This window comes from Monodon monoceros, unplaced genomic scaffold (genome assembly GCF_005190385.1).
Source record: "Monodon monoceros isolate NGI ecotype Baffin Bay Population unplaced genomic scaffold, NGI_Narwhal_1 Super_Scaffold_21, whole genome shotgun sequence".
Classification (NCBI taxonomy): Eukaryota; Metazoa; Chordata; class Mammalia; order Artiodactyla; family Monodontidae; genus Monodon; species Monodon monoceros.
Genome location: NW_021703778.1, coordinates 58,192,980 through 58,219,630, shown reverse-complemented (window position 1 = coordinate 58,219,630; position 26,651 = coordinate 58,192,980). Strand labels below are relative to the sequence as shown.

The following is a 26,651-nucleotide window of genomic DNA, read 5'->3' as shown; positions in this document are numbered from 1 at the left end:
TAACTTGAAGTACACATCAAACTCTATGTCTGATAAGACTAATTTCTCTTTTTCTCTTGGATTCTAGTCATTTGGTCCTGTTGCCTGGCAGTCTTTAATCTTTTGTTAAATATTGTGCATTGTCTATGAAAAATTGTGGAACCTTTGGGTGATCATTTCCTCCAAAGTGGATCTGAATTTCGTCTTGTAGACAGAATGTAGGGAGATCACCACAATCTAGAAAAGACTGGGTTTTAGACTGGGCTATTTCCAGTTTGCCCTTATTTTTAGGACAGAGTCCTTCAGGGATCTCACCTGAAAACCTGGGATGTTTATAATGCTTCTTCTTTCTTAGGAAGCCTTGCTTTCTAATTTTTATCTCCCCAGCATTGTGAGACTACTGAAGTCTCTGCTTGGTTTTTAATCTCTTAGTGCCTGCTTTCTACTTGTTTATTTCTGCCTCACCCTCCACACACGGGCAGATTAAGAATCAGAGAATACCTCAAGAAGAAACTGCATGCAGCATGCTATACTTACTTCTCTGTAGTTCCCGTTATTCTAGGATGTTGGTCCCACAAGACAAAGCAGCCTTCAGAGCCTTGAACACCAATGTTTGTTTCTCTAGCCCAGGGAGATCACTATAAACTCTGGGTTACTGTTCTCTATTTGACCACCATGACTTATATGGCAAATTGGTAAATGCGTGTAGATGGAGAGGACTGGAGAGAAACTGCAGCAAATACAGGGCTCACCTCAATGCATTTCTTTTCTCAGGGACCTTAGCTTCTCAATCCCTGGTTGCCTCAATTGCTCTCTGATACTGTTTAATTTTATTTTGCTTTTATAGTTGGTCTTCAGTGAGCATGTTAGTCTGATTTAAGTTAGTGTAGTTTAGTTAGTCTACACAGAGCCAGAAGCAGAATTCTCTTGGCAAATAGCTCCCTTTTTCATTTCCCTATTCCCAGTCAATGATACTACCAACGCTTAGGCACATGTACTGCATGTTTAACTCTTCCTTCTTTCTTTTACCCTCATGCGTCTTTAGTAGACAAATTCTGCAAATTCTATCTTTGAAATTTCTCTCCCATACATCTTCATCCTTTACATTTTTACTACAATCACTCTATTATGTATATATACCCTTCCCTACCCCCCTCCATTCTCTACCTTTTCCAACCCCACAATGCCTAATGAAAGTGGTAAAAGCTTCACAGTATTTATATAATCTAGTTCAAAACCACGTTTCCTACATTACTTTCTACTAATTTTGTAAAGATACCCTGTACTCCACTGAAATGAAACTACTTCCCATGGACCATAGCCCATGTATTCCTTCCTCCATAATTATGCTCATAACTTTCCTTTCATTTTCTTGCCATAGCCCAAACATTTCAAAGTCTGTATCAAACGCTATCCCATCCATAAATACTGTGTAGAGTCATTGAAATGGGGTAATATCTCTCTTCTGTGAGACCCCATTGCACTTTGCTCATATTACTTGAATTAGTAATTATTTCAATTTGCCTTGCTTTAGCAGGATTTTTGTTCTTACACTATCAATCCTTGAGTATAAGCTCCTTTCAAGGTGAGGCCTTTATTTTATTCACTGTTGTCCCACAACACTTGGCACAGTGCCTAGAATTTGGAAGCCCTCCCTCAACAGAATAAAACAGAATTCTGACAAATATAAAATGCAGAGTATTATAAATCTGTGATTACAATTGTATCTGATAGATTCATGTTTCTGAAAATGTTACCTGTTTAATAATGACTTGTATTTTAGAAATATAAATATCTAAAATATTTTTAGGTTTGAAATAAAGAGTAATTTGGATTATATACATCAATACACAAGCACCCCTCATTTTCCCAACAAAATTTGAGTTCAAGCACTTTTACAAGAAATAATTTCATCATGTGAGCCATTGTGTATTATGTATTACGTATTTCTTTCTCTTTGAGTTGAATATCCAAGTAAGTCATACTTGAAAAATGCAACACAATTCAATTAAATATGGTTCCCAAAGGTATGCAAATTATTTAATGTTAATTTTATGACAGAAATGTCAGCATTCAAATGAAGATTATGTGAAGAGATTTTAGGGCTGCATAATTCAGGTTTAGTTTTATAGGACTATGAATTGAGAATAAACTTGGGGGGTGAAAATCACTACTTACAAGGAATATTCAGGAATGGCATCCTTGAAGGCAGGAAGTTCTCGCACATATTCAATATAAAACCATTTCACTTTGAAATGCAAATTCATATAATCGGTACTCTTGCATAACCGCTGCTTTTCATGTTCTGTAACAGATAAAATCAAATATTTAATAAAGTTTGGTTTGCCAACAATGCTGTGTTCCAATCTACTTTTATTATTCGTATTTCAAAAAGGAAGAAAATAACATATCTGAGGTTAAAGCAAATTGAATTGCTAAAGACAGACCTGAAAGTTTACAAAATGAAAAAATCATCCGTTAGGTCCTATGTAGAATAGCTCAGGCAGTAATGAGAAATGACTTGAATGGTCTAATGTGCCTTCCTGAAAAAGGTGAGAATTCTGGTGAGTTAAAGAGTGATAATGTATCAGCATTTTTCTATTTATCTGCAAGCTTTCACATTTTGACTACTTTTAGCATGATGCAAAGTGCCAGAAAGAATGAAAACTTGTAAGCATGAATAAAACATGAATCAAACTAGGAGGCATAATCCCTGATTAATACTGGAAATGGGAATGAGTAGATCACATTTTTGGCCTGGATATTTAATACTTAGAGAATTAAGGAGAAGAACTATATTTAACTTCTAAGCCAGCTGATTTCTTCTTTACCTTTTAAGTTCAGCAAAAATTATTTTGTACGCTGTGACCTTTTTTTGACATTTATTTAGCAGGATTTTCTTTTTTTAAAATTTTTATTGGAGTATAGTTGATTTACAAGGTTGTGTTAGCTTCAGGTGTACAGCAAAATGAATCATATATATATATCTCCACTTTTAGATTCTTTTCCCATGAAGCAGGATTTTCTAATATGCGACTTTTTTCCTCTCTCTTGCTCAAAAAGTATAGCTTAACACTGTTACTTTGATCTGAACATATAGTAACATAGTACTGGGGAAAAGAGACAAAAATAATGTTACTGAACACATTTATCTCTGCTCAATATTAATATGTTGGCCAATTCTGGTTCTAAGTATAGGCACAACCAAACCCCAAATATCCCTAACTATATGTAGGTTGAAAATGTCCTCTGAGAAGTTCTGGTTGAGGTCTGTGAATCTCCTTCAAGCTAAGGGCTTTAATTTATAATAGGAACGCCCTTTAGTTAATATTCCAGGCTGAAAACACTAACTGAAGCAATTAGATTGTTATAAGGTAATTGAGGTTATCCTTGCTTTTCCAAACCTGACTATAAAGGGACTTAAATCCCACTAATAAACACAAGAGGTAACACAACCCCAAATCGAACATTTTCAAATTATCTAAGCAATGATTAATTCAAGACAATTTGTAGAACCAAGAAAGAGGCAGAGACACAGAAAAAACATACATCTATACACAGAAACAAGAGTAATATACTAGTACCTATAGACCAAACTCCCAGACAAAATTATGAACTAGGTGACTGGCAGCCACTGTGCAAGGATGGGCCTGGCAACCAACCAGACTGGGAGCCAGCCATGCCTACCAGACTGCCCCCAGTAGTCTACCCTCCACAACAGAAGGATCCACACACATAGGGGCACCCCTAGAGCATACAGCTCTGGTGACCAGTGAGGAGTGGGCTGCTGAGACACATAGGACATCTCCTACAAAAGGCCACTTCTCCAAGGTCAGGAAACATAATCAACCTACCAGATACATAGAAATAAAAACAGCAAATTAGACAAAATGAGGTGACAGAGAAACATGGTCCAAACAAAGGAACAAGATAAAACCCCAGAAAAAGAATTAAGTGAAATGGAGATAGGCAGTCTATCTGAGAAAGAGTTCAAGGTAATGATTGTAAAGATGATCAAAGAACTCAGGAGAAGAATGGAAGAACAGAGTTATTAGTACATAAATGTTATCATTATTACTATGACTTATGTCATAGAATGTTCTACCTATGTTTTCTTCTAGTTTTATGCTTTCCAGTCTTACATTCAGGTCTTTAATCCAGAAGTTAAAATTGTTTAACAGAGATGAAGAATACAATAACTAAATGAAAAATACACTGCTAGGACTCGACAGTAGGTTAAATGATACAGAGGAACGGATCAGTGAGTTGGAAGACAGAGCAGTGGAAATCACCAAAGCTGAACAGAAAAAAGAAAAAAAGAATAAAAAGAAATGAGGAAAGTTTAATAAATCTCTGGAATAACATCAAATATTCTAACACTCACATTACAGAGGTCCCAGAAGGAGAAGAGAGAGAAAGGGGCAGAGAACATATGTGAAGATAAAATAGCTGAAAACTTCCCTAACCTAGAAAAGGAAGCAGACCTCAAAGTGCAGGAAACACAGAGAGTCCCAAACAGGATCTACCCAAAGAGGACCACCCCAAGACACACTGTAATTAAAATGGCAAAAATTTAATGTAAGAGAGAATATTAAAAGCAGTAAGGGAAAAGAAACCAGGGAACTCCCATAAGGCTATCAGCTGACTTTTAAGTAGAAACTAAAGTGATGAAAGAGAAAAACCTACAACCAAAGATACTCTATCAGGCAAGGCTTTCATTTAGATTCGATGGAGAAGTCAAAAGTTTAAGAGGCAAGCAAAAGGTAAAAGAGTTCAGCACCACCGAACCAGCTGTACAAGAAATGTTAAAGGGCCTTCTATAAGTGAAAAAGAAAAGGCCACAACAAAAAACATGAAAATTACAGAAAGAAAAATCTCCTTGGTAAAGGCAAGTATCCAGTAAAGGTGGTAAATCAACCATGTACAAACCTAGTAGGAAGGTTAAAAACCAAAAGTAGTAAAATCATCTATATCCACAATGATCAGTAAAGGGAAAACTAGAGAGCTACATGTAAAAGAATGAAATTAGAACATTTTCTCACACTATATATAAAAATAAACTCAAAATGGATTAAAGACCTAAATGTAAGACTGGAAAGCATAAAACTAGAAGAAAACATAGGTAGAACATTCTATGACATAAATCATACTAATAATTTTTTTGGATCTGTCTCACAGCCAAAGGAAACAAAAGCAAAACTTTAAAAATGAGACCTGATTAAACTTAAAAGCTTTTGCACAGCAAAGGAAACCATCAACAAAAATGCTAAAACCTACTGAATGGGAGAAAATATTTGCAAATGGTATGACTGATAAGGGGTTAATATCCAAAATATATAAACAATTCATACAACTCAACATCAAAAAACCCCCAAACAAATTAATTAAAAAAACTGGGCAGAAGACATGAATAGACAATTTTCCAAAGAAGACAGAGATGGCAACAGGCACAGGAAAAGATGCTCAACATCACTAATCATAAGATAAATGAAAATCAAAACCACGATGATGTATCACCTCACACCTGTCAAAATGTCTATGTTCAAAAAGGTTATAAATTACAAATGTTGTCAAGGATGTGGAGTAAAGGGAACCCTAGTACATTGTTTGTGGTAATGTAAATTGGTGCAGCTACTGTGGAAACAGAATGGAGTTTCCTCAAAAAGCTACAAATCGAACTACCATATGATCCAGCAATTCCACTCCTGGGTATATATTCAAAGAAAATGAAAACAGTAATTTGAAAAGATACATGCAGACCAGTGTTCACAACAGCATTATTTACAATTGTCAAGATATGCCAACAACCTAAGTGCTCATCAACAGATGAATGGATAACGAAGATGTGTATACACACACACACACACACACACACACACACACACACACACACAATGGAATATTACTCAGCCATAAAAAAGAATGAAATCTTGCCATCTGCAAGAACGTGGACCTGGAACATATTACGCTTAGGGAAATAAGTCTGAAGGAGAAAGATAAGTACCATATGTTATCACCTATAGGTGAAATCTAAAACATAAAACAAATGAATGAATACAACAAAGAAGCAACAGACTCATAGGAAGAGCAAACTAGTGGTTACCAGTGGGAAGATGGAAGGTGGAGGGGCAAGATAGGGGTAGGGGATTAAGAAGTACAAACTACTATATATAAAATTAATAAGCCACAGAATGTATTACATAGCACAGGGAATATAGCCAATATTTTATAAAAAATATAAATGGAATATAATCTGTAAAAGTTTTGAATCACTATGTTGTACACCTGAGACTAATATAATACTGTAAATCAACTATATCTCAATTTTAAAAAAAGAGTGCATGTAAACTGAGATTGGATAGAAAACATGTAACCTCAGAGAAGAAAAAAAGGCTGAAAATAAATTTTTAAAAGTTCAAAGATATGCTTAAATATTTTAAAACAGGAAAAAATTAAAGACAACAGACATCATGTGACTTGGGAAATGTATTATTTGGTGCCACTGTGAATAGAACACAAAATATTTGAAATATTTTATTATAATGGCATAATTAATCATTTTGCTGAAATAAAGGTGAAAATATACATTTCTGAAAGAAAAATATAATTTATGACTTATTTGTATCTTCACTGGAAAACACAAACATTGCCTCTTAGGACACCAAAATATGCATATTGATAATTCAATTGTTATCTTTGATATTTTGCCAACTTTCAGCATATTAAAAAATAACTGGTCCAAATTTTTTTACTGTATCAATATGAAGGTAAGTTTATTTTTTTTCTTTTTTAAAAAAAATTTATATTTGGCTGCATAGGGTCTTCATTGCTGCGTATGGGCTTTCTCTAGTTGTGGCTAGTGGGGGCTACTCTTCATTGCTGTGTGTGGGCTTCTCATTGTAGTGGCTTCTCTTGTTGCAGAACACGGGCTCTAGGCGTGCGGGCTCAGTAGTTGTGGCTCGTGGGTTCTAGAGTGGAGGCTCAGTAGTTGTGGTGCACAGGTTTAGCTGCTCCGCGGCATGTGGGATCTTCCCAGACCAGGGCTCGAACCCGTGTCCCCTGCATTGGCAGGCGGATTCTTAACCACTGCACCACCAGGGAAGCTCAAAAGTAAGTTGACTTTTTGAGGTAAGACGATAGAACACATTTCATTTAAAAGTATATTAGCTTGATTTAGAAATGATAAATATTTAGGTCTATGCTATGTGGACCTCCATTTATGCTCTTGTCTTTGCAAGTGTTAGAGGTGAGAGCCTGGAAATGTATTACCTCTTCTAAGAGTTTTTGCACATTATCAGAATCCTGAAGGGAAGGGTAACCCAGTTCCATCTAATAACAAAAATGTTTACTGAGTGTGTAGCTTGTGCCAGGTCACATGGGAGGCACTAGAGAGATAAAGATGAAGGACACATATGCACAGAGCTTAGGGAAGAAGGGTGACATGTAACAGGGAATTTAATATAGCATGGCAAGTGCCGTGATTTGATATGTACAGGAGGATGTGGTCTCTTGGAGGAGATGACTTTAGCCCAATTTTACGGTTTAGGTGAACAATTAAATACAGAAATTATTTGCTGTTAGTGGTTCAGGGCACAAAGAGGAATTTGAGCCAGACGATACGTATTTTATAAAAAAAAGCTTCATATAAGAAATGCTATTTAATATATGTGTGTCTCCTTTGCAAAATTTTATAACTATGGTTCCAATTAAGGCTTTGGGATTTTTACTCTTTCTATTCATGTTCTGGTAGCAAGTTTGGGTGAACCCTATGTTGTGTCATAAAAGGAAAACGTTTGCCAATCTCTGCCCCTTACAACAAAGTCGCCTCTGTACTTTGGAGAGTAGGTAAAAGCCAGCTGTGGGCGGTCCCAAGTCAGATTTCTAGACAAGACCTGCAGTTTATTTGCTTAACCATTTACACTTCACTTCTCCATAAATGCAGCAGTCTTACCTTCTTCCCTATTTGGGCACTCTGCTCAGAGCTTACAGCCCTCCCCAAACCCACTCTCCTGGACTCTGCAAGATCTCTGCCCTCCTACATTCCCCTCATTCCTGATGTCCCCACATTTCCAGGAAAGGAACACTTCTATTTGTCTAATATTCTGTAGCCACACTGTAGGTAGGCCCCCCAACTCTTCTTCCCCACCTACCACGTCCCTTCTACTGAGAACAAACACACGAAAGGAGAAAAGAAGGAGACCGATTATCTTTTAAAAAGATGAAATCTTGTTTTGGTCTAGTCTGGAGACCATCTTTTCTAGTTCCTAAGAATGTATGTGATATGATAACTCAAATTCTCAGGGTTTTAGTACCCCCCTCTGCTAAAAAACAAACCTTATAAGAATTACTAATAGTTTTCTCCTTAAAGAATTGCTTTCGAGGGGAAGGCCTTCAAGATGGCGGAAGAGTAAGACGTGGAGATCACCTTCCGCCTGACGAATACATCAGAAATACATCTACATGTGGAACAACTCCTACAGAACACCTACTGAACGCTGGCAGAAGACCTCAGACCTCCTAAAAGTCAAGAAACTCCCCACATACCTGGGTAGGGCAAAAGAAAAAAGAAAAAACAGAGACAAAAGAATAGGGAAGGGACCTGCATCTCTGGGAGGGAGCCGTGAAGGAGGAAAGGTTTCCACATACTAAGAAGCCCCTTCACAGGCGGAGACGTGGGTGGTGGTGGGGAAGCTTCATAGCCATGGAGGAGAGTAAAGCCACAGGGGTGCAGAGAGCAAAGCGGAGAGATTCCCGCACAGGGGATCGGTGCTGACCAGCACTCAGCAGCCCGAGAGGCTTCTCTACTCACCCGCCGGGGCAGGTGGGGGCTGGGAGCTGAGGCTCAGGCTTCTTTGGAGGTCAGGCCCCAAGGAGAGCACTGGGGTTGGCTGCTTGAACACAGCCTGAAGGGGCTAGTGCACCACAGCTAGCCGGGAGGGAGTCCGGGAAAAAGTGTGGACCTGCCTAAGAGGCAAGAGGCCATTGTTTCAGGGTGCATGAGGAGAGAGGATTCAGAGCACCACGTAAACGAGCTCCAGAGACAGGTGTGAGCGGCGGCTATCAGCACAGACCCCAAAGACGGACACGAGATGCTAATGCTGCTGCTGCAGCCACCAAGAAGCCTGTGTGCAAGGACAGGTCACTCTTCACACCTCCCCTCCCAGGAGCCTGTGCAGCCTGCCACTGCCAGGGTCCCGTGATCCAAGGACAACTTCCCCGGGTGGGGGGGCGGGGAAGAGACAGCATGCCTCAGGCTGTTGCAACTTCACGCCAGCCTCTGCCACGGCAGTCTCTCTCCGCATTCCATACCTCTCCCCGCCCCCCACCCTGTCACCGGCCTGAGCAAGCCAGTGACCCCTAATCAGCTGCTCCTTTAACCCCGTCCTGTCTGAGCAAAGTACAGACGCCCTCAGGCAACCTACACACAGAGGCGGGGCCAAATCCAAAGCAGAACCCCAGGAAGAGTGCGCACAAAGAAGAGAAAGGGAAATTTCTCCCAGCAGCCTCAGGCGCAGTGGATTAAATCTCCAAAATCAACCTGATACACCCTGCATCTTGGAATACCTGAACACACAACGAATAATCCCAAAATTGAGGTGGTGGACTTTGGAAGCAACGATATATATATATATATATATGTATATATATATTTTTTTTTTTTTTTTCTTTTTCTCTTTGTGACTGTGTATGTGTATGCTTCTTTGTGTGATTTTGTCTGTATAGCTCTGCTTTTACCATTTGGCTTAGGCTTCTGTCAGGTTTTTTTTTTTTTAGTATAGTTTTTAGCACTTGTTATCATTGGTGGATTTGTTTTTCAGTTTGGTTGCTCTCTTCTGTCTTTCTTCCTTTTTTTTGTTTTTCATTACTTTTTAATAATTATTTTTTATTTTAATAAATTTATTTTATTTTATTTTTTTATTTCTTTTTTTCTCCCTTTTCATCTGAGCTGAGTGGCTGACAAGGTCTTGGTGCTCAGGGTGGGTGTCAGGACACGTGCCTCTGAGGTGGAAGAAGCAAGTTCAAGACATTGGTCCACTAGAGACATCCTGGCTCCATGTAATATCAAATGGTGAAAGCTCTCCCAGAGATCTCCATCTCGAAGCTAAGACCCACCTCCACTTAACAACCAGCAGGCTACAGTGGTGTCCACCATGCCGAAAAACTAAAAAGACACGAACACAACCCCACCCACTAGCAGAGAGGCTGCCTAAAATCATAATAAGTCCACAGACACCCCAAGACACACCACCGGGCACAGACCTGCCCACCAGAAAGACAAGATCCAGCTTCATTCACCAGAACACAGGCACCAGTCCTCTCCATCAGGAAGCTTACACAACCCACTGAAACAAGCTTAGGCACTGGGGGCAGACACCAAGAAGAACGGGAACTATGAACCTGCAGCCTGTGAAAAGGAGACCCCAAACACAGTAAGTTAAGCAAAATGAGAAGACAGAGAAACACACAGCAGATGAAGGAGCAAGATAAAAACTCACCAGACCTAACAAATGAAGAGGAAACAGGCAGTCTACCTGAAAAAGAATTCAGAATAATGACAGTAAACATGATCCAAATCTTGGAAATAGAATGGAGGAAATTCAAGAAACGTTTAACAAGGACCTAGGAGAACTAAAGAGCAAACAAAAAAAGATAAACAACACAATAAATGAAACGAAAAATTCTCTAGAAGGAATCATTAGCATAACAACAGGCAGAAGAGCAGATAACTGACCTGAAAGACAGAATAGAGGAAATAACTACTGCACAGCAGAATAAAGAAAAAAGAATGATAAGAATTGAGGACAGTCTTAGAGACTTCTGGGACAACGTTAAACGCAGGAACATCAGAATTATAGGGGTCCCAGAGGAAGAAGAGATAAAGAAAGGGACTGAGAAAATATTTGAAGAGATTATAGTTGAAAACTTCCCTAATATGGGAAAGGAAATAGTCAATCAAGTCGAGGAAGTGCAGAGAGTCCCATACAGGATAAATGCAAGGAGAAACACACCAAGATACATATTAAACAAACTATCAAAAATTATGTAGAAAGAAAAAATGTTAAAAGCAGCAAGGGAAAAACAACAAACAACATACAAGGGAATCTCCATAAGGTTAACAGCTGACCTTTCAGCAGAAACTCTGCAAGCCAGAAGGGAGTGGCAGGACATACTTAAAGTGATGAAAGGGAAACCTACAACCAAGATTGCTCTACCCAGCAAGGATCTCATTCAGATTCGAAGGAGAAATTAAAACCTTTACAGACATGCAAAAGCTAAGACAATTCAGCACCACCAAACCAGCTTTACAACAAAGCTAAAGAAACTTCTCTAGGCAGGAAATACAAGAGAAGGAAATGACCTACAATAACAAACCTAAAACAATTAAGGAAATGGAAATAGGAACATACATATTGATAATTACCTTACATGTAAATGGATTAAATGCTAAAACCCAAAGACATAGACTTGCTGAATGGATACAAAAACAAGACCCATATATATATCCAGTCTAAAGACACACACTTCAGACCTAGAGACACATACAGAATGAAAGTGAGGGGGTGGAAAAAGATATTCCATGCAAATGGAAATCAAAAGAAAGCTGGAGTAGCAATTCTCATATCAGACAAAATAGACCTTAAAATAAAGACTATTACAAGAGACAAAGAAGGACACTACATAATGATCAAGGGATCAATCCAAGAAGAAGATATAACAATTGTAAATATCTATGCACCTAACATAGGAGCACCTCAATACATAAGGCAAATTCTAACAGCCATAAAAGGGGAAATTGACAGTAACACAATCATAGTAGGGGACTTTAACACCCCACTTTCACCAATGGACAGATCATGCAAAATGAAAATAAATAAGGAAACACAAGCGTTAAATGATACATTAAACAAGATGGACTTAATTGATATTTATAGGACATTCCATCCAAAAACAACAGAATACGGGCTTCCCTGGTGGCGAAGTGGTTAAGAATCCGCCTGCCAATGCAGGGGACCCGGGTGCGAGCCCCGGTCCAGGAAGATCCCACATGCCGTAGAGCAGCTAAACCTGTGCACCACAACTACTGAGCCTGCACTCTAGAGCCAGCATGCCACAACCACTGAGCCCATGGGCCACAACTACTAAAGCCTGCATGCCTGAAGTCCGTGCTCTGCAATAAGAGAAGGCACCACAGTAAGAAGCCTGTGCATCGCAATGAAGAGTAGCCCCCAGTAGCTGCAATAAGAGAAAGCCTACAGGCAGCAATGAAGACCCAATGTAGCCCAAAAAAACAAAACCAAAACAAAAAACAAAAAAAACAACAAAACACACTTACTTCTCAAGTGCTCATGGAACACTCTCCTGGACAGATCATATCTTGGGCTTAAGTGCTCATGGAACACTCTCCTGGACAGATCATATCTTGGGTCACAAATCAAGCCTTGGTAAATTTAAGAAAATTGAAATGGTATCAAGTATCTTCTCAGACCACAGTGCTATGAGAAGAGATAGCAATTACAGGAAAATAATCTGTAAAAAATACAAACACATGGAGGCTAAACAATACACTACTTAATAACAAAGAGATCACTGAAGAAATCAAAGAGGAAATCAAAAAATACCTAGAAACAAATGACAATGAAAATACGAAGACTGAAAGCCTATGGGATGTAGCAAAAGCAGTTCTAAGAGACAAGTTTAGAGCAATACAATCCTACCTCAAGAAACATCTCAAAAAAACAACCTAATCTTACACCTAAAGCAAGTAGAGAAAGAAGAACAGAAAAACCCCAAAGTTAGCAGAAGGAAAGAAATCACAAAGATAAGAGCAGAAATAAATGAAAAAGAAATAAAGGAAACAATAGCAAAGATCAATAAAACTAAAAGCTGGTTCTTTGAGATGATAAACAAAATGGATAAACCATTTGCTAGACTCATCAAGAAAAAAATGGAGAAGACTCATAAATAGAATTAGAAATGAAAAAGGCGAAGTAACAACTGACACTTCAGAAATGCAAACAATCATGAGAGATTACTACAAGCAACCATATGCCAATAAAAAGGACAACCTGGAAAAAATGGACAAATTCTTAGAAAAGCACAACCTTCTGAGACTGAAACAGGAAGAAATAGAAAATATAACCAGACAAATCACAAGCACTGATTTGAGACTGTTATTAGAAATCTTCCAACAAACAAAAGCCCAGGACCAGATAGCTTCACAGGTGAATTCTACCAAACATTTAGAGAAGAGCTAACACCCATCCTTCTCAAACTCTTCTAAAATATAGCAGACAGAGGAACACTCCCAAACTCATTCTACGAGGCCAGAAAAAGATGTCACACACAAAGAAAACTGCAGGTCAATATCACTGATGAGTACAGATGCAAAAATCCTCAACAAAATACTGGCAAAGAGAATCCAACAGCACATTAAAAGGATCATATACCGTGATCAAGCGGAGTTTATCCCAGGAATGCAAGGATTCTTCAATATACGCAAATCAGTCAATGTGATATACCATATTAACATACGGAAGGATAAAAACGGTATGATCATCTCAATATGTTCAGAAAAAGCTTTTGAAAAAATTCAACAACCATTTATGATAAAAAACCCTCCAGAAAGGAGGCACAGAGATAACTTACCTCAACATAATAAACGCCATATATGACAAACCCACAGCCAACATCGTTCTCAATGGTGAAAAACGGTAACCGTTTCCACTAAGATCAGGAAGAAGACAAGGTTGCCTACTCTCACTACTATTATTCAACATAGTTTTGGAAGTTTTAGCCATGTCAATCAGAGAAGAGAAAGAAATAAAAGGAATCCAAATTGGAAAAGAAGATGTAAATCTGTCACTGTTTGCAGATGACATGACACTATACATAGAAAATACTAAAGACTCTACCAGAAAACTACTAAAGCTAATCAATGAATTTGGTAAAGCAGCAGGATACAGAATTGATGCACACAAATCTCTTGCATTCCTATACACTAATGATAAAAATCTGAAAGAGAAATTAAGGAGACACTCCCATTTACCACTGCAAGAAAAAGAATAAAATACCTAAGAATAAACCTACCTAAGGAGACAAAACATCTGTACGTAGAAAATTATAAGACACTGATGAAAGAAATTAAAGATTATACAAACAGATGGAGAGATATACCATGTCCCTGGATAAGAAGGATCAATACTGCGAAAATGACTATACAACCCAAAGCCAATTACAGATTCAATGCAACACCTATCAAATTACCAATGGCATTTTTCACAGAACTAGACCAAAAAATTTCACAATTTGTATGGAAACACAAAAGACCCCAAATAGCCAAAGCAATCTTGAGAAAGGAAAACGGAGTTGGAAAAATCAGCCTCCTTGACTTCAGACTACACTACAAAGCTACAGTAATGAAGACAGTATGGTACTGGCACAGAAATAGAAATATAGATCAATGGAACAGGATAGAAAGCCCAGAGGTAAGTCCATGCACATATGGTCAGTTTATCTTTGATAAAGGAGGCAAGAATATACAATCGAGAAAAGACAGCCTCTTCAGTAAGTGGTGCTGATAAAACTGGAGAGCTACATGTAAAAGAATGAAATTAGAACACTTCCTAACAGCGTACATGGAAATAAACTCAAAATGGATTAAAGACCTAAATCTAAGGCCAGACAGTATAAAATTCTTAGAGGAAAACAGAGGCAGAACACTCTTTGACATAAATCACAGCAAGATCCTTTTTGACCCATCTCCTAGAGAAATCGAAATAAAAACAAAAATGAACAAATAGGACCTAATGAAAGTTAAAAGCTTTTTCACATCAGAGGAAACCATAAATAAGATGAAGACAACCCTCAGAATGGGAGAAAATATTTGCAAAACAGGCAACTGACAAAGAATTAATGTCCAAATTTACAAGCAGCTCATGCAGCTGAATATCAAAAAAACAGACAACCCAATCCAAAAATGGGTAGAAGACCTAAACAGACATTTCTCCACAGAAGATACACATATTGCCAACAAATACATGAAGGGATGCTCAACATCACTAATCATCAGAGAAATGCAAATCAAAACTACAATGAGGTATCACCTCACACCAGTCAAAATGGCCATCATCAAAAAATCTACGAAACGTTAATGCTAGAGAGGGTGTGGAGAAAAGGGAACCCTCTTGCACTGTTGGTGGGAATGTAAATTGATACAGCCACTATGGAGATCAGTATGGAGGTTCCTTGAAAAACTAAAAATAGAACTACCATACAACCCAGGAATCCCACTACTGGGCATATACCTTGAGAAAACTATAATTCAAAAAGAGTCATGTACCACAATGTTCATTGCAGCTCTACTTACAATAGCCAGGACACGGAAGCAATCTAAGTGTCCATCGACAGACGAATGGATAAAGAAGATATGGCACATATATAAAATGGAATATTACTCAGCCATAAAAAGAAACGAAATTGAGTTATTTGTAGTGAGGTGGATGGACCTCGAGTGTGTCATACAGAGTGAAGTCAGAAAGAGAAAAACAGATTCTGTATGCTAACACATATATATGGAATGTAAAAAAACTGTAATGATGAACCTAGCGGTAGGGCAGGAATAAACATGCAGACATAGGGAACAGACTTGAGGAAACGGGTTGAAGGGGAAGCTGGAACGAAGTGATACAGTATCATTGACATATATACACTACCAAATGTAAAACAGATGGCTAGTGGGAAGCTGCTGCGTAGCATAGGGAGATCAGCTCAATGCTTTGTGATGACCTAGAGGGGTGGGATAGGGAGTGTAGGAGGGAGGCTCAAGAGGGAGGGGATATGGGGATATATGTATACATATAGCTGATTCACTTTGTTGTACAGCAGAAACTAATGCAACATTGTAAAGCAATTATACTCCAATAAAGATATGAAAAAATTAAGCTTTGAATTTCAATGAGAATATTTTACTACCAGAATAAAAATGCTTCATTAAAATAGTACAAGGAAAAACTTGCTAACTTAGAAGACTATTCCTATTTGCCTTTAGATGGTGTTTACCAGCATTTACTTTAAAATAATATATCTTCTTCTGAAAGTTATTGTATGCATGGGATTTTATCGACAATTATGTATCAATTTACAGGATAGGGGTGACATACACTCAATCCATTCTCATGCCAAAAGCAAATTTGCTGCCATCAATCGTCACAGTGTCATTTTCCAGTTCTTAATCTGTGACATCATTTTATTGCATAAACACTCTGCGTTGTCCTAGAGTTGGTAGTTCAATTCTGCAGGGCTCTCTTAAACATCCCTCTAAGTGTTTGACAGGCTGCTCTATCTCTAAGAGGTGATGATATGGAAGGTTTGGAAGGAATACCAAATAAAGAGCCGGCATTAGGGGGTCAATGCACATGATGGTTTGTAAGATACTATGTGCTCACAAACCCCAAACCCTATCACTCAGAAATTTTGATTGTAAAAATACATATGTATAAGACTTTTACAGATAATACACACATATAAACATCTATCAAAGGTAAGCATAAATGTATATTAACAATACGGATGGAGATCATGGGCTCTTTTTCATACACTGAGAATGCTAATCCATGTAACTGGAAGCATAAAGAGAAAGGCGAGGGCGGGGAGGGGAGAAGAGAGAGAGAGGGAGAGAGAGAAAATAAGAATTACAATTTTCCATTTTAGAGCAGCTCTATAAAGGTTTTGTAATATCAGCACATCTTTGGAAGTGAGATATCATGTAAAGTTCTGGCTGCCAAAGTAAGGTATTGTACTTACAAGGTAATAAAGCTTGGAGTAATAAAATAAAAATGAAGAAATAGAGGACTATACATAATAATATGTTAGCAAAAAGTAACTTGGAGCAATGTGAATCTTCCAGAGAAGGAAATCAGCAAACAAGAGAAAAGATTAGCCATAATAATCAATTATTGTAGTCAACTTTCTTAAGGATCAATGACAATGAAGGAAAAAATATCATTAATTTTTGTAGGGTAAGAAAGAAGATATGGAAGTTTCTTTCATGAAACATTTCTGGTAACTAAGCCTTAGCAAAACACTAGGGAAAAAAAGCCAAGCAAAATTAGGAAAATACTGCCTTACTCCATGACCAATGAAACTGATGCTAGAAGCAGCATTATACTTGTAGCTGGCAGTCCAACTCAAAATTAAAACTAGTATCTCAGCAGAATCCCAGAATGAAACAAGGCTCCCTGGTAAATTAAACCAGAAGTGATGTGAGGTCAGACATACTTCACAGCCATACACTCTGATATATCTGCTTAGAATTCTGGTGTAGATCTACAACCCACAAATCTAGACTGGTGGGTTTCGAATAAGACTGGCTACCTCCAGTGGAACCAAAAACTCTTGAACCCCTTTCAGCATCATCCAAAACTTAAACATCCTGTTTCTGGATAAGAAACCTGTTCACAAATGAGCTGTGCAATTCAATCACCCTTTTGACATCAAATGTTTCTTTGCCAAAATTAAACAGTACAACAGCAACATTTCCTCTATAATCTTCATCTACGACACAGACTCCTATATCTGTGAAATGTTTTACAGGCAAGCCGGAGTGTGAAACTGCTCTTCCATAATACTCAGAAGGAAGGGCATACCATTTTATAATAGACTTGGAAGAATTCTGCATGATTCGTCTGAGACATAGACCTTGAAAATTCAGGAAGTGGTATGAAGTCAGGACCACATAATCTGGTGCTAGGAAACTACAGATGGATAGTTATAAGGGAAAAAATGGGATGAGACAGACTTCAGACTATACTACAAAGCTACAGTAATCTAGACAGTATGGTACTGGCACAAAAACAGAAATATAGATCAATGGAACAGGATAGAAAGCCCAGAGATAAACCCACATACATATGGTCACCTTATCTTTGATAAAGGAGGCAAGAATATACAATCGAGAAAAGACAGCCTCTTCAATAAGTGGTGCTGGGAAAACTGGACAGCTACATGTAAAAGAATGAAATTAGAACACTCCCTAACACCATACACAAAAATAAACTCAAAATGGATTAAAGACCTAAATGTAAGGCCAGACACTATCAAACTCTTAGAGGAAAATATAGGCAGAACACTCCATGACATAAATCACAACAAGATCCTTTTTGACCCATCTCCTAGAGAAATGGAAATAAAAACAAAAATAAACAAATGGGACCTAATGAAACTTAAAAGCTTTTCCACAGCAAAGGAAACCATAAACAAGATGAAAAGACAACCCTCAGAATGGGAGAAAATATTTGCTAATGAAGCAACTGACAAAGGATTAATCTCTAAAATTTACAAGCAGCTCATGCAGCTCAATAACAAAAAAAAACCAACCCAATCCAAAAGTGGGCAGAAGACCTAAATAGACATTTCTCCAAAGAAGATATACAGATTGCCAACAAGCACATGAAAGAATGCTCAACATCACTAATCATTAGAGAAATGCAAATCAAAACTAAAATGAGGTATCACTTCACAACAGTCAGAATGGCCATCACCAAAAAATCTACAAACAATAAATGCTGGAGAAGGTGTGGAGAAAAGGGAACCCTCTTGCACTGTTGGTGGGAATGTAAATTGATACAGCCACTATGGAGAACAGTATGGAGGTTCCTTAAAAAAACTAAAAATAGAACGACCATACAACCCAGCAATCCCACTACTGCGCATATACCCTGAGAAAACCTTAATTCAAAAGGAGTCATGTACCAAAATGTTCACTGCAGCTCTATTTACAATAGCCAGGACATGGAAGCAACCTAAGTGTCCATCAACAGATGAATCAATAAAGATGTGGCACATATATACAATGGAATATTACTCAGCCACTAAAGGAAAGGAAATTGAGTTATTTGTAGTGGGGTGGATGGACCCAGAGTCTGTCATACAGCGTGAAGTAAGTCAGAAAGAGAAAAACAAATACCATATGCTAATACATATATATGGAATCTAAAAAAAAAAAAAGGTCATGAAGAACCTAGGAGCAAGAAGGGAATAAAGACACAGATGTAGAGAATGGACTTGAGGACACGGGGAGGGGGAAGGGTAAGCTGGGACGAAGTGAGAGAGTGGCATGGACATATATACACTACCAAATGTAAAACAGATAGCTAGTGGGAAGAAGCCACAGAGCAGAGGGAGATCAGCTTGGTGCTTTGTGACCACCTAGAGGGGCACGATAGGGAGGGTAGGAGGGAGACACAAGAGGGGGGAGATATGGGGATATATGTATAGCTGATTCACTTTGTTATAAAGCAGAAACTAATACACCTTTGTAAAGCAATTATACTCCAATAACGATGTTTAAAAACTAATAATAAAAAAAAATGGGAAGGCGTGAAATTATTTTTAAAAAGAGAGCTGGCCAACAAGCTGAAACATAATGGTAAAATACGGGCACCCAGGGGGGTGCTGGGAAGATGGCAGAAGAGTAAGATGCGGAGATCACCTTCCTCCCCACAGATACACCAGAAATACATCTACATGTGGAACAACTCCTACAGAACACCTACTGAATGCTGTTAGAAGACCTCGGACCTCCCAAAAGGCAAGAAACTCCCCACATACCTGGGTAGGGCAAAAGAAAAAAAAGAAAAAACAGAAACAAAAGAATAGGGATGGCACCTGCACTAGCGGGAGGGAGCTGTGAAGGAGGAAAGGTTTCCACACACTAGGAAGCCCCTTCACAGGCGGAGACTGCGGGAGGCGGAGGTGGGAGCTTCGGAGCCGGGGAGGAGAGCACAGCAACAGGGGTGCGGAGGGCAAAGCGGGTAGATTCCCGCACAGAGGATCAGTGCCGACCAGCACTCACCAGCCCGAGAGGCTTGTCTGCTCACCCGCCGGGGCGGGCGGGGCTGCGAGCTGAGGCCTGGTCTTGGCTCGGAGCGCAGGGAGAGGACAGGGGTTGGCAGCGTGAACACAACCTGAAGGGGCTAGTGCACCACGGCTAGCCGGGCGGGAGTCCGGGAAAAGGTCTGGAGCTGCCGAAGAGGCAAGAGACTTTTTCTTCCCTCTTTGTTTCCTGGTGCGCGAAGAGAGGGGTTTAAGAGCGCTGCTTAAAAGAACTCCAGAGAAGGGCGTGAGCCGCGGCTAAAAGCACGGACCCCAGAGACAGGCGGGAGACGCTAAGGCTGCTGCTGCCGCCACCAAGGGGCCTGTGTGCGACCACAGGTCACTATCAACACCCCTCTTCCGGGGACCCTGTGCAGCCCGCCACTGCCAGCTTCCCGGGATCCAGGGACAACTTCCCCGGGAGGACGCACAGCGAGCCTCAGGCTGGTGCAACGTCATGCTGGCCTCTGCCGCCGCAGACCCGCCCCGCACGCCGTGCCCCTCCCTCTCCCAGCCTGAGTGCGCCAGAGCCCCCAAATCAGCGGCTCCTTTAACCCTGTCCTGTCTGAGCAAAAAACAGACGCCCTCCAGCGATCTACACGCAGAAGCGGGGCCAAATCCAAAGCTGAGCCCCTGTGAGCTGTGAGAACAAAGAAGAGAAAGGGAAATCTCTCCCAGCAGCCTCAGAAACAGCGGATTAAAGCTCCACAATCAACTTGATGTACCCTGCATCTGTGGAATACATGAATAGACAACGAGTCATCCCAAATTAAGGAGGTGGGCTTCGAGAGCAAGCTCTGTGATTTTTTCCCCTTTTCCTCTTTTTGTGAGTGTGTATCTGTATGCTTCTGTGTGAGATCTTGTCTGTATAGCTTTGCTTGCACCATTTGTCCTAGGGTTTTATCCGTCCATTTTTTAAAAAAAATTTTTATTAATAATTAAATTTTAATAACTTTATTATACTTTATTTTATTTTACTGTATCTTCTTTCCTTCCTTTTTCCTTCCTTCCCTCCTTCCTTCCTTCCTCCCTCCCTCATTTCTTTCCCTCTTGTCTTCTTTCCTTCTTTTCTTCTTTCTTTCTTTCTTCCTTCCTTCCTTCCTTCCTTCCCTCCTTCCTTTCTTTCTTCCTACTTCTACTAATTCTCCCTACTTTTTCTCCCTTTAACTCTGAGCCGTGTGGATGAAAGGCTCTAGGTGCTCCAGCCAGGAGTCAGGGCTCTGCCTCTGACATGGGAGAGCCAACTTCAGGACACTGGTCAACAAGAGACCTCCCAGCTCCACATAATATCAAACGGCGAAAATCTCCCAGAGACCTCCATGTTAACACCAGCACCCAGCCTCACTCAACGACCAGCTAGCTACAGTGCTGGACACCCTATGCCAAACAACTAACAAAACAGGAACACAACCCCACCCATTAGCGGAGAGGCTGCCTAAAATCATAATAAGTCCACAGACACCCCAAAACACACCACCAGACGTGGACCTGCCCACTAGAGAGACAAGATCCAGCCTCATCCACCAGAACACAGGCACTAGTCCCCTCCGCCAGGAAGCCTACACAACCCACTGAACCAACCTTAGCCACTGGAGACAAACATCAAAAACAACGGGAACTATGAACCTGCAGCCTGCAAAAAGGAGACCCCAAACACAGTAAGATAAGCAAAATGAGAAAACAGAAAAACACACAGCAGATGAAGGAGCAAGATAAAAATGCACCAGACCTAACAAATGAAGAGGAAATAGGCAGTCTACCTGAAAAAGAATTCAGAATAATGATAGTAAAGATGATCCAAAATCTTGGAAATAGAATGCACAAAATGAAAGAAACATTTAACAAGGACCTAGAAGAAATAAAGATGAAACAAGCAACGATGAACAACACAATAAATGAAAAGAAAAATAATCTAGATGGGACCAATAGCAGAATAACTGAGGCAGAAGAACGCATAAGTGACCTGGAAGATAAAATAGTGGAAATAACTACTGCAGAGCAGAATAAAGAAAAAAGAATGAAAAGAACTGAGGACAGTCTCAGAGACCTCTGGGACAATATTAAATGCACCAACATTCGAATTATAGGGGTTCCAGAAGAAGAAGAGAAAAAGAAAGGGACTGAGAAAATATTTGAAGAGATTATAGTTGAAAACTTCCCTAATATGGGAAAGGAAATAGTTAATCAAGTCCAGAAAGCACAGAGAGTCCCATACAGGATAAATCCAAGGAGAAATACGCCAAGACACATATTAATCAAACTGTCAAAAATTAAATACAAAGAAAGCATATTAAAAGCAGCAAGGGAAAAACAACAAATAACACACAAGGGAATCCCCATAAGGTTAACAGCTGATCTCGCAGCAGAAACTCTGCAAGCCAGAAGGGCGTGGCAGGACATACTGAAAGTGATGAAGGAGAAAAACCTGCAACCAAGATTACTCTACCCAGAAAGGATCTCATTCAGATTTGATGGAGAAATTAAAACCTTTACAGACAAGCAAAAGCTGAGAGAGTTCAGCACCACCAAACCAGCTTTACAACAAATGCTAAAGGAACTTCTCTAGGCAAGAAGCACAAGAGAAGGAAAAGACCTACAATAACGAACCCAAAACAATTAAGAAAATGGGAATAGGAACATACATATCGATAATTACCTTAAATGTAAATGGACTAAATGCTCCCTCCAAAAGACACAGATTGGCTGAATGGATACAAAAACAAGACCCATATATACGCTGTCTACAAGAGACCCACTTCAGACCTAGAGACACATACAGACTGAAAGTAAGGGGATGGAAAACGATATTCCATGCAAATGGAAACCAAAAGAAAGCTGGAGTAGCAATTCTCATATCAGACAAAATAGACTTGAAAATAAAGACTATTAGAAGAGACAAAGAAGGACACTACATAATGATCAAAGGATCGATCCAAGAAGAAGATATAACAATTGTAAATATTTATGCACCCAATATAGGAGCACCTCAATACATAAGGCAAATACTAACAGCCATAAAAGGGGAAATCGACAGTAACACATTCATAATAGGGGACTTTAACACCCCACCTTAACCAATGGACAGATCATCCAAAATGAAAATAAATAAGGAAACACAAGCTTTAAATGATACATTAAACAAGATGGACTTAATTGACATTTATAGGACACTCCATCCAAACACAACAGAATACACATTATTCTCAAGTGCTCATGGAACATTCTCCAGGATAGATCATATCTTGGGTCACAAATCAAGCCTTGGTAAATTGAAGAAAATTTAAACTGTATCAAGTATTTTTTCCGACCACAACGCCATGAGACTAGATATCAATTACAGGAAAAGATCCGTAAAAAATACAAACACATGGAGGCTAAACAATACACTACTTAATAATGAAGTGATCACTGAAGAAATCAAAGAGGAAATAGAAAAATACCTAGAAACAAATGACAATGGAGACACAACGACCCAAAACCTATGGGATGCAGCAAAGGCAGTTCTAAGAGGGAAGTTTATCACAATACAAGCCCACCTTAAGAAGCAGGAAACATCTCGAATAAACAACCTAACCTTGCACCTCAAGCAATTAGAGAAAGAAGAACAAAAAACCCCCTAATTTAGCAGAAGGAAAGAAATCATAAAAATCAGATCAGAAATAAATGAAAAAGAAATGAAGGAAACAATAGCAAAGATCAATAAAACTAAAAGCTGGTTCTTTGAGAAGATAAAGAAAATAGATAAACCATTAGCCAGACTCATCAAGAGAAAAAGGGAGAAGACTCAAATCAATAGAATTAGAAATGAAAAAGGAGAAGTAAAAACTGACACTGCAGAAATACAAAAGATCATGAGAGATTACTACAAGCAACTCTATGCCAATAAAATGGACAATCTGGAAGAAATGGAAAAATTCTTAGAAATGGACAACGTGCCAAGACTGAATCAGGAAGAAATAGAAAATATGAACAGACCAATCACAAGCACTGAAATTGAAACTGTGATTAAAAATCTTCCAACAAACAAAAGCTCAAGACCAGATGGCTTCACAGGCGAATTCTATCAAACATTTAGAGAAGAGCTAACACCTATCCTTCTCAAACTCTTCCAAAATATAGCAGAGGGAGGAAAACTCCCAAACTCCTTCTACGAGGCCACCAGCACCTTGATAACAAAACCAGACAAGGATGTCACAAAGAAAGAAAACTACAGGCCAATATCACTGATGAACATAGACGCAAAAATCCTCAACAAAATACTAGCAAACAGAATGCAACAGCACATTAAAAGGATCATACACCATGATCAAGTGGGGTTTATTCCAGGAATGCAAGGATTCTTCAATATACGGAAATCTATCAATGTGATAAACCGTGTTAACAGATTGAAGGAGAAAAACCATATGATCGTCTCAATAGATGCAGAGAAAGCTTTTGACAAAATTCAACCCCCATTTATGATAAAAACCCTGCAGAAAGTAGGCATAGAGGGAACTTTCCTCAACATAATAAAGGCCATATATGACAAGCCCACAGCCAACATCATCCTCAATGGTGAAAAACTGAAAGCATTTCCACTAAGATCAGGAACAAGACAAGGTTGCCCACTCTCATCACTCTTATTCAACATAGTTTTGGAAGTTTTGCCACAGCAATCAGAGAAGAAAAGGAAATAAAAGGAATCCAAATCGGGAAAGAAGAAGTAAAGCTGTCACTGTTTGCAGATGACATGATACTATACATAGAGAATCCTAAAGATGCTACCAGAAAACTACTAGAGCTAATCAATGAATTTGATAAAGTCGCAGGATACAAAATTAATGCACAGAAATCTCTGGCATTCCTAAATACTAATGATGAAAAATCTGAAAGTGAAATCAAGAAAACACTCCCATTTACCACTGTAACAAAAAGAATAAAATATCTAGGAATAAACCCACCTAAGGAGACAAAAGACCTGTATGCAGAAAATTATAAGACACTGATGAAAGAAATTAAAGATGATACAAACAGATGGAGAGATATACCATATTCTTGGATTGGAAGAATCAACATTGTGAAAATGACTCTACTACCCAAAGCAATCTACAGATTCAATGCAGTCCCTATCAAACTACCACTGGCATTTTTCACAGAACTAGAACAAAAAATTTCACAGTTTGTATGGAAACACAAAAGACCCCGAATAGCCAAAGCAATCTTGAGAACGAAAAACGGAGCTGGAGGAATCAGGCTCCCTGACCTCAGACTATACTACAAAGCTACAGTAATCAAGACAGTATGGTACTGGCACAAAACCAGAAAGACAGATCAATGGAACAGGATAGAAAGCCCAGAGATAAACCCACGCACATATGGACACCTTATCTTTGATAAAGGTGGGAGGCATGTACAGTGGAGAAAGGACAGCCTCTTCAATAAGTGGTGCTGGGAAAACTGGACAGGTACAGGTAAAAGTATGAGATTAGATCACTCCCTAACACCATACACAAAAATAAGCTCAAAATGGATTAAAGAGCTAAATGTAAGGCCAGAAACTATCAAACTCTTAGAGGAAAACATAGGCAGAACACTCTATGACATAAATCACAGCAAGATCCTTTTTGACCCACCTCCTAGAGAAATGGAAATAAAAACAAAAATAAAGAAATGGGACCTAATGAAACTTAAAAGCTTTTGCATAGCAAAGGAAACCATAAACAAGACCAAAAGACAACCCTCAAAATGGGAGAAAATATTTGCAAATGAAGCAACTGACAAAGGATTAATCTCCAAAATTTACAAGCAGCTCATGCAGCTTAATATCAAAAAAACAAACAACCCAATCCAAAAATGGGCAGAAGACCTAAATAGACATTTCTCCAAAGAAGATATACAGACTGCCAACAAACACATGAAAGAATGCTCAACATCATTAATCATTAGAGAAATGCAAATCAAAACTACAATGAGATATCATGTCACACGAGTCAGAATGGCCATCATCAAAAAATCTAGAAACAATACATGCTGGAGAGGGTGTGGAGAAAAGGGAACACTCTTGTACTGCTGGTGGGAATGTGAATTGGTTCATCCACTATGGAGAACAGTATGGAGGTTCCTTAAAAAACTACAAATAGGACTACCATATGACCCAGCAATCCCACTACTGGCCATATACCCTGAGAAAACCAAAATTCAAAAAGAGTCACGTACCTAAATGTTCATTGCAGCTCTATTTACAATAGCCCGGAGATGGAAACAACCTAAGTGCCCATCATCGGATGAATGGATACAGAAGATGTGGCCCATATATACAATGGAATATTACTCAACCATAGAAACAAACGAAATTGAGCTATTTGTAATGAGGTGGATAGACCTAGAGTCTGTCATACAGAGTGAAGTAAGTCAGCAAGAGAAAGACAAATATCGTATGCTAACACATATATATGGAATTTAAGAAAAAAAATGTGTCATGAAGAACCTAGGGGTAAGACAGGAATAAAGACACAGACCTACTGGAGAACAGATTTGAGGTTATGGGGAGGGGGAAGGGTGAGCTGTGACAGGGCGAGAGAGAGGCATGGATATATATACACTAACAAACGTAAGGTAGATAGCTAGTGGGAAGCAGCCGCATGGCACAGGGATATCGGCTCGGTGCTTTGTGACCACCTGGAGGGGTGGGATAGGGAGGGTGGGAGGGAGGGAGACGCAAGAGGGAAGAGATATGGGAACATATGTATAACTGATTCACTTTGTTATAAAGCAGAAACTAACACACCATTGTAAAGCAGTTATACTCCAATAAAGATGTT

The 26,651-nt window shown here is 39.1% G+C and overlaps 1 protein-coding gene across 1 annotated transcript in view; it reads right to left on the bottom strand.

The window, feature by feature from the left end:
- The window catches only part of UNC13C (unc-13 homolog C), a 591,853-nt gene that overhangs the window by 105,050 nt on the left and 460,152 nt on the right, over positions 1-26,651 (bottom strand). The window contains exon 21 of the mRNA XM_029237965.1: positions 2,158-2,284. Coding sequence (XP_029093798.1) covers positions 2,158-2,284 — 127 coding nt within the window. The remainder of the gene's footprint in view (positions 1-2,157; positions 2,285-26,651) is intronic.